Source organism: Lemur catta, chromosome 7 (assembly GCF_020740605.2).
Source record: "Lemur catta isolate mLemCat1 chromosome 7, mLemCat1.pri, whole genome shotgun sequence".
Lineage (NCBI taxonomy): Eukaryota > Metazoa > Chordata > Mammalia > Primates > Lemuridae > Lemur > Lemur catta.
The window spans coordinates 62,032,168-62,042,315 of record NC_059134.1 but is presented as its reverse complement, the minus strand read 5'-3'; the positions used below and the strand labels follow the sequence as shown (position 1 = coordinate 62,042,315).

General features: G+C 37.5%; 1 protein-coding gene across 1 annotated transcript; it reads right to left on the bottom strand.

Annotated features, from left to right (window-relative positions):
- Positions 1 to 8,592: 8,592 nt before the first annotated feature.
- Positions 8,593 to 9,567, bottom strand: LOC123642047 (olfactory receptor 52K1-like). Its single transcript, XM_045556975.1, has one exon. It carries the CDS (start codon positions 9,565 to 9,567, stop codon positions 8,593 to 8,595), a length of 975 nt encoding a protein of 324 aa, XP_045412931.1.
- Between the last annotated feature and the right edge of the window lie 581 nt (positions 9,568 to 10,148).

Here is a 10,148-nt window from a genome sequence, read left to right as displayed (position 1 = left end):
GCTGTGGGTCCCAGTAATAAACCTGTGAGAAAATGAACAATAAAGACAACTGATAATGCCTTTGCCCAACCATCTAAGACCGAGTTTTATCTCCAGATGAGCTGTGGAAAGAATAGACGATGAGGGATTTCCTTTTTTCTGTTTCTTTTGGCTTAGACGAAGGGCCAATATGTTTGTAGTTTCACTGAGTATGAACTATAAAAGAAAGAGCCATATCTTTTTCTATGTCTATTTAACAGGGATGGACTAATGGTATATATCATCTGATGACACTCACATCTTTGTTCATGTTCATCAATTACATACAAAATTGTTATGTAAATAATCCAAAGTCATCTTTCATTGTCTCAGTAGACAGTTTGTATTTGCTTCATTCTTCTTTCTATTTTCTATTTCTCAAATTCTATGTGTCTTTTTCTAGCTAGTATCTTCTTGCTGAAAGGAACCTGGCATACCTGTTATCTTTGGATACCACCTCAACATTTAATAACTCATCAGGCAATTGGTCTTTTCACCAAGAATTTTTTTAGTGCAATGGCAATGTAGCATGTTTGTTATACTAACAGGATGATTACTATGGAATCTGAGGATAACATATGTGGACAGGATTCAGGAACTGCTGAAGTACATACTACAAAAGTTTTTATTGCAAAAGAAAACTGTATTTAGACGCCTAATTCAAAAGACTTCTATGACTAGGAACTTTATCATTAAAAAAGCATATGTAAGATGCTACCTGTTCCTGAAGTGATATTCCAGGGTGACTCAGATCCTGTACAAAGACCAACTTATATTGTTGTGATGAAGCATTGCATTGTTCATATGTTTTACATCATTGTAATGAGTGAAATTTCTCATTATTTAAATGCATAGAGCCGGGTGCGGTGGCTCACGCCTGTAATTCTAGCACTCTGGGAGGCAGAGGCAGATGGATTGTTAGAGCTCAGGAGTTCGAGACCAGCCTGAGCAAGAGCAAGACCCCATCTCTACTAAAAATAGAAAGAAATTATACGAACAGCCAAAAATATATATAAAAAAATTAGCTGGGCATTGTGGTGCATGCTTGTAGTCACAGCTACTCGGGAGGCTGAGGCAGGAGGATTGCTTGAGTCCAGGAGTTTGAGGTTGCTGTGAGTGAGGCTGATGCCATGGCACTCTAGCCCAGGCAACAGAGTGAGACTCTGTCTCAAAAAAAAAAAGAAAATTAAAAAAAAAATTTAAATGCATAGGTACCAATGGATTGATTACACAATGTAATAAGACAAATACAAAATTGGCTAGTTAGATAAATGTTAAACAAAATGGACAACAATATACACTAGGGAAAAGAAGCCCTATTCAATGAATAATTCTGGGAAATTGGATGACCACACAGAATAATCAAACAGGATCCACATCTCTCGCCACACACAAAAATTAATTCAAGATGGATAAAGGACTTAAATGTAAGGTATGAAACCATAAGAACTCTAGAAGAAAATGTTGGAAAAACTCTTCTAGATATTGGCTTAGGAAAAGAATTTATGAAAAAGACCCCAATGGAAGTCACAGCAGCAACAAAAATAAATAAATGGGACTTGATTAAATTATAAAGCTTCTGCACAGCTAGGGAAATAATCAACAGAGCAAATAGACAGCCTACAGAATGGGAGAAAATATTCACAATCTATACATCCCATAAAGTGCTAATAACCAGAATCTACAAAGAATTCAAGCAAATGAGCAAGGAAAAAACAACCCCATTAAAAATTGGGCAAAAGACATAAACAGAAGTTTTTCAAAAGAAGATAGACAAGTGGCCAATAAACATATGAAAAAGCGATCAGTGTCACTAATCATTACGGAAATGCATATTACAACCACAATGAGATATCACCTTACCCCTGTTAGAATGGCTTTTATTAAAAACTCCAAAAACAATAAATGCTGATGTGGATGCAGAGATAAAGGAACACTTATACAATGTCTGTGGGACTGCAAATTAGTACAATCTGTATGGAAATTCCTCGAAGAATTAAAAGTAGACCTACCATTCAATCCAGCAATTCCACTACTGGGTATTTACCCAAAGGAAAAGAAGTCATCTTATCAAAAAGACACCTACATGAGAATGTTTATTACAGCACAGTTCACAATTGCAAAGATGTGGAATCAACCCAAGTTCCCATCAATTCATGAGTGGATTAATAAAAGTAGTATACGTATACCAGGGAATACTACTCAGCCATAAAAAGGATAAAATAACACCTTTTGCAACAATGTGGATGGAACTGGAGACCCCTATCCTAAGTGACGTATCTAAAGAATGTAAAAACAAATACCACATGTACTTACTATTAGATTAGAACTAACCGATGAGCACACATGTGCATAGAAGGAAGTAAAACTCAGTGGAAATCAAGCAAGGGGGGAGGGGGGAAGAGGGGATGGGCAAAAAACCTACCTAATGGGTACAGTGAACACTATCTAGGTGATGGACACACTTATAGCCCTGACTCAAGCATTACAAAAGTGAGCTATGTAACCAAAAATGTTTGTACCCCTGTAATATTTTGAAATAATAGTAAAAAAAATTAAACAACATGAAACTATGAAGTATAAGAACTACTGAGAATTAGTATAATCACAATATTGGCACAATTTAAAGTTAAACATATGTGATTATTGATTTGAAAGTCAGGAAGAAAGATCTTACATTTCTACACTCCTTTTAAATATATATCACTATGTTCATGATTTGTATAATAATAATATTAATAGCATGGAGAATAAGAATGAGGTATATGCTCTTATCCCTAGCCATAACTTCTAACCAATCCTGATCTCCTCTCTACTCTGGTATATTGAACAATCTATAATCTCTAAGAACATACTTAATTCCTATGATCTAGAACAGAGAAGGCCCTCTGTACTGATTATTCCTTTCCATTTGATTTCACTTGGTCCTGACTAGCCTTTAGAGTAGGAATATGACTACAAACAGGGAAAAAATCATATTATCCATATAAGAGAAAAGAGAAATCATTCCTTCCAGCCAGTTCTGTTGCTAAATCTCTTAGTAAATAAATACCCCAGTTCACTCCTAACATAAGAGTGTTTTTACAGGGGATTTGTTAGGGAAAGGTTGGCATAGGGGAAGGAAAAGAGGTAAAGTCAGATCATTACTCTTAGTTGGATTATTTGTGCTTCTTTGTTCTTCGTAAGCCAGATATCCCACTGAAGTTTAGCATGGATAGAAGATTGATAGCTGACACTGATTTGAGGTCACCATCATGATCAACATGGTGGAATTCAGAGAGAAACTAAAGAAATAAAGTACTGAATAGTCTACCATCATCATATAGTTTTTGAGAACCAGGAGTCCAGGAGCAGTTCAGCAGATGATTCTAGCTCAGGTTCCTTCATGATGCTAAAGTAAAAATATCACCAGGGGCTAAAGTCAAGTGAAAACTGGGATGGGGCTGAAGGATCCACTTCTGAGAAGATATGCCCACATGGCTGTTGACTGGAAGTTGCATTTTCTTGCCATGTGGATCTCTCCATGGGGCTACTGTAGTATCCCCATGACATGGAATCAGTTTCCCAAAGAGTTAGTAATCCAAGAAGAGAGAAAGGAGCTTTTTTGACCTAGCCTCAGAAATGACCATATCACCTGCAAAACCAAAAATGTTTATTATCTGAAACTTTACAGAAAAGAGTTTGCTGACCCCTGCCTTAAAGAAATGTAGCAATCAGAGAGAGAGAGTATGAGAGTGTGGGGAATAATTACCCATAGTTTCCTTTTCTCTTGCCTGCCAAATTCCTTTCAGTGTCCCATAATGGCCATATGAATGTGCCACATAGATCTCCTACCATAGGGAACCTAATTGACTGAAGGGTCTAACTCCTACAATTTGAAATCTATCATTAAATCTGCACCAAAGTGATGCCTCCCTGTTGGCTCTCCCCAACAATGACTGAGTGTGGCAAGGATGCCACCATCATGCAAAGCAGCTATAGATGATTATGTAAATAAATGGGTCTGGCTGTGTTCCAATAAAACTTTCTTTACAAAAACAAGCAACAGGCCAAATTTAACCCACAGTCCATAGTTTTCCAATCCCTGCTCTAAAGTCACAGCATTATTTGTAAAAATGACTCATTGTAATCAACCCACAGTAGTAGACACTAATACAAGATTGGTTAAAGAATACTACAAAAGGGTTTTTAAAAAGTGAGACGAATCTAATATATACTATAATGGGTTGGTGTCAATATTACTAATAGGTTAAACAATAAATTGCAAAATATCATGTATAAACATAGTTCCACTTTATAGTAATAATACTTGTAGAATTTTTTTCACATTAGGAATAGGTATGAACACATACATATTGTACTGGGTTAAATAGCATCCCCCCAAAATTATGTCCACTCAGAACTTCAGAATGAGATCTTATTAGGAAATATGGTCCTTGCAGATATAATCAAGTTGAGATGAGGTTATACTGGATTAGGGTGGGGCACAATTATAAGAGGGAAATTTAGATACAGACAAGTACAAAGGAAGGATGATGTGAGAGGCACACAGGGAGGATGCCATGCAAAGACAGAGGCAGAGGTGAGAGTGCTGTATTTCAAGCCAAGAAATGCCAAGGACCATCAGAAGCCAAGAGAGAAGCGAGGAAAGATTTTCCCCTAGAGCCTTCAGAGAGCATAGCCCTGCTGGCAACTTGACTTTGGACTTGTAGCCTCCAGAACTATAAAAGAAAAAAGTTCTGTTGTTTTAAACCACCCAGTTTGTGGTAATTTATTACAGCAGCTCTAAGAAACTAATACATATGTCAAAATCCTACCAATTATCATTGGGGAGATATTTATATTCCACACTTTATATTTTAGTGTTTACGTTCCGTGTTGTATATTTTGGTGATCAGGCAAAAAGTGCTACAATAAGAAAGCAAAAAGTGCTACAATAAGAAAGTAAAAAGTGCACATAAGTTTTTCTCTAATAATTTCATTTATACGTATTTACATGTCAGTAATACTTTGTGCAAAAGACAAAATTTAGTCACTATAATAAGATACTCATATAACTTTTAAACAACAAAAACCTAGAAACAAACATCTGTCTACCAACAAGTGATTGCTTCAATAAGTGTTGACAAATATACAAAGGAATGCGATAGTCATTGAATATAATAACTAATATATAGATATTATTAAATTAAAAAAGGAACAAATAAAAAATTTAGAATAATGTGTTTCCATTTGTGTAAATCACAAATTATAATTCAAATTTGCCCACAGAAGTTATTTGTTGATTAACTTGAACTGTGCGGGGAGTTAGCTACGCTCCCCGCAAAGAGGTTTTTTCTCTTTCTTCGGATCAGGTCTCTAAGTTGACCACGCCAGTTTGCAGGGAGTTAGCTACGCTCCCAGCAAAGAGGTTTTTTCTTCTGATCGGGTCTCTCAGGCAGGGGTCATCGCAAAGGATGAAAAAATAGTAGGAAACAGAAATAATAATAATACACAGAGCCAAAGATATAGTTTATAAAGTAAAGGTTTATGAAAATAGATAAAAGGAGGGTATCCGGATGGGGATATTTCCTCCCGCCAGAAATATCGCCCAAAACTGAAAATCCACACAGGTATCATATAGGGTAGGTACAGGCTCCCGTTGCCAAGGGCAATGGGATTTACATACTAACAGACAGTTTGCTTTAGGGTCAAAGTCTTCTAAAAGGCTACTACAGATCCTTTAACTCTAACTAGGGGAACAATGATTTGTAAAATCTTCTTGGGGCAAACTTCTAAGTTTTCTGATAAGGCTATTACTTTAGCAAAAAACAGAGACATCTTGGCTCCGGTGATTGTGTTCTTGGGGACAGAGATGATCTCAGAAGTCAACATGAGCTGTGCTTTGTGTTAATTACTTTAACCGCATGGCTCCTTCTGGGCCCAGCTTGGGCATTAGCATATCTATCTGATCAGCTCTCATCTCCGGGGGTCCTTGCCAGCTCGGGCAACCCATGGCTCTAGAAGAGGCCTGTCTTGTCTTTCAAAACAGGTGAGAACCATAGGCCCAATTTACAGCTGTCTCTTTGAAATGCAGCTATTACTGACCAAGGAGACGCCCTCCTGAGATGAGGCAGCTTTTGAACTAACACATTTCTTTTTTCTTTAAGGCAAAGCCTTATGTGACTTCTGAAATCAAATCTTGTCTCCAGAAATACAGGGGCATTTCTATGACTCAACAGAACTGTATATCTTGTTCCCATAGAAGACAAGTAAAGATACCTATCTTACGTTAGGGATGCATTTTTCCTAAATTCACACTTAGTAACTTTCTAAAAAGTAGAATATTCTGTCACCAAATTTATAGTGGTCCCCAAACTGGAGCATCCACCCAGATGTCGATGGCTTATGGCCCAGTTTTAGGGTTTCCATTTATTTAATAGGAAGCCTGATTGCATTAGAGTGAGCAAGATTGTCATGATGCTTTGTTATTAAAAATTTAAAAATATAACCTATATATGTAACCTAAACATTTGTATGCCCATAATATACTGAAATAAAAAAGAAAAAATAAATATAAAAATAAAAACAAGCTTTATAAAACACCTAAAACCCAAAATTGATTGGTTTTATTATTAATATTATATTTAAGTAAATGACAGATAATTCAAATAAAATGGGATTGGAGAAGATTTGATACAAATTGAAATCATTTTCATTTATCACTAGTCAGCCATTGCTTAAGCTTTCTCTGATTAAATTCTAGGTATATTTAAGTAATTCAAAGTGGAAATTACCTGAAATCAAGCTGTTTTTGAGATAGTTCTGCTACACTACAACTGATACTGACAGTCCACAGATCATCTCAAAATCCCCTAAACCCCAGTGAAATTTTCTCCCATCACAGTCAGTAGTGTTTTGCATGACATGCTGGACTGTACTCTCCATTCTTCTGATAAAATATTCAGATTCAGTCCTCTGTCCCGTTCATATTTTACAAAGAATCAAATTTGTAGCTTTTTCCTTAGAACCATAAAATACAGCTAAGTAGAAACAAAAAAACTTTTGCATTTCATTGTATATCCTATCACATTTGATTGCTTTACCAAGTATGAATATTATTTTAACAATCACAAAAATGGATAGTAAAACAATAATGACATTCTTATTTAGTTCTGTGTGAAAAATAAGACTTAGAAAGAAGTAAGGATTGAGATCTATGGACATCTGCGGAAGTTCTTTTCTTTCTGGGAGTCATTTTAATATTTTTCAAAGACTACCTTCTAAGGTTACCTGAATTAGCAGTAATGGTTTGTGAAAACTGAATTCCTTAAATAAAGAAAAATTAATTTGATGATTTTGGTACTAATAGTCAGAAAATTCAGAAGTAAATAATTCAATGGAGTGGGCTCAAGGTATAAGCCCTCTATTATTTTCAAAGACAGTCCAGAATGTACTATAAAGCTTCAGTCACATTGATTGTTACATTTTTTTAATTTCAGAATATTATGGGAGTACAAAAGTTTAGGTTACATATATTGCCCTTGCCCCTATCCCTGAATCAGAGCTTCAAGCATGTCCATTATATTCTAAATCATATGTAGAAATGATAAACAATGTCCCCTAAACTTACTGAATTCCCGTAACTGGGAATGGAATCTGAGCTCCACATGTTACCCCAAGTACTTATTCATAACTTCTAAGACTCCACATAAATGGCCTGTAGAGTTTTATAATGAAGCTTTACAATATAAAACTGATTTCTAAAACTATGATCCTTAATAGAACATTCTTAGAATTATCTCTTTGCAAGAGATTCCTGTCATACACTGGAATTAGTTGAGACAAGCGGAAGAGTTAACTCTAGGAGTTTTCACAAATATGAAATTAGTTAAAATACATATCAATCTTTTAAGCCTAGGAGCTTCCCATTTTTCCTTTTCCTTTGAAGTTTCTCTGGGAATTAGAGATTATATTTCCTGAATATATTCCCTGGGCCTGCAAGGAAACAAGTCCTTTTGCTCAAATGTAAGGCTTCTACAGTAGGGATAATAACATAGTAACTCTAAATTCAATTTGGAAATTTCACTGTCCCTTCTCACTCCCCCTAAACAATCTTCTTCACTTCTTCCCCTTGTCTTGAACACACAAATACAAATACATACCTACATCTACACACATCTTAGCCTTGTCTTGGCATAGTAAGTAGTATTCAACAACTCATTGAAGGTGAGCAAGTTATGGTTTGCTCTTATGCTCTCCCCATATGGAAACATTCTACCCCATCTTACATGTGTTTCATATATGTTGTTATTCAAAGTGCTTTCACATGTATTATCACATAAAATTTGCCCAACCACTCTGTCAGGTATGGAGGGCAGATGTCATTATTTTTATTTCAGAGGTGATAATTGCCTTGCTTTAGACAATCGCCTTGCTGAGTCCAAGAAGGTCTCTTGTGTCTTAGCCTCTCTGACCAAGGCGAAACATTTTAGCAGCTAATCTGCCAATATGATGTATTTCTACCACTAGTGAATTCCTGAAGGAATTACATCCACTTAACATTTCTTTTTCATACTCACGAATGCTGGATTATCAGACAAGTTTCTGACCATGGACTGTTATGGGCTCTTTCCTCCAGCAACCATATTTGGTCACTTTGTCCCGAAATTCCTTAGTTTTCACTCCATAAATTATAGGATTGAGCATTGGCGGTACAAGGAAGTAGAGGTTGCCAAGAATGGTGTGGACATGGGGTGGAATGCCTCGGCCAAAGCGGTGAGTGAGAAAAGAGAAGAGTGAGGGAGTGTAAGAAATAAGCATGACACAGATGTGTGTGGTGCATGTGTTGACTGCTTTGTGGTGGGCTTCCTTAGAAGAGAGACGCATTATAGCCCGGATGATCAGCACATAAGATGAAGCAATAGCTGAGAGGTCCAGCCCAGCAACCAGCAAGGCCACCACCAGACCATATATCCGGTTGACTGTGGTATCCACACAAACCATCTTTACCACAGCCATGTGCTCACAGTAGGTGGTAGGGATGATGCGATTGGTATGATAGGGCATCCGCTGGAGGAGGATGGGCATGGGGAGAATAAAGAGGATGGCTCTTGCCAAACTCACTAGGCCAATGAGCCCAACACGACTATTGGAAAGGATGGTGGCATAGTGTAGGGGCTCACAGATGGCCACATAGCGGTCAAAGGCCATGGTCATCAGTACAGATGACTGCATGGCAGAGATGGAGTGGATGAAAAACAGCTGAACCAGGCAGCCTTGGTAGCTGATCTCACTTTGGGCAAACCAGAAAATGCACAGCACCTTGGGAATGGTGGTTGTGGACATGCCCAGGTCCGTGAGAGCTAACAGGCAGAGGAGCAGGAACATGGGCTTATGCAGGGAGCGCTCTGTGGAGATGGTGAAAAGGATCGTGCAGTTCCCAATCACGGTGACAAAGTACATGGAGGAGAAGGGGATAGACATCCACCTGTGTTTGTCTTCCATCCCAGGAATGCCTTGGAGAATGAAGAAAGAAGGATGGCCCTGCGTGGTGTTGCAAGTAGTCATGGGGGCACCCTAGTGAAGTTCCTGGGGGGAGAAATAAAATAACTACATGAGCATCAATTAAAAAGAAGTTTCAAAATGGAAGACAAATATTGGAATGTTAAGATGCACAAAAGTGATTCTGAAACCATGATAGTATATATTATAAGGCATAGCAATGTACTGTAATATTACAGTAGCAATAATAAAAATCCCTGCCTCTTGGTATTCTAGTCCTTGTGCAATCCCTTCTGGTGCATGAGGGCTGCGTATAGCAACTGGCTTGTAATAGTATAAAGGCAACTGATGTTCGACTCCAAGACTAGGGCATAAAAGGCAGTGTGGTATCTTGAGCTTTCTCTCTCTCTTTCTCTCTTGCTACTTGCTCTGGGGTGAGTAGCCATATGAAAAGTTCCACACTTTGGGGAACTGAGGCCTCTGCAAACAGCCACATGAGTGAGTGCAGAATCTGATCATCCAGCTCCAATCACACCTGCAATTCATTACAGCCAACACCTTAATATGTTGACTGCAACCTCTAGGAGATCCCAAGCATTAATATCAGAGAGGACATATTTTATGTTAAAGGTGTTTCTTAAGGACAA

Bases quoted from the DNA above. Each gene is read 5' to 3' on its own strand.
- LOC123642047 (XM_045556975.1), bottom strand. From the start codon at position 9,567: ATGACTACTTGCAACACCACGCAGGGCCATCCTTCTTTCTTCATTCTC.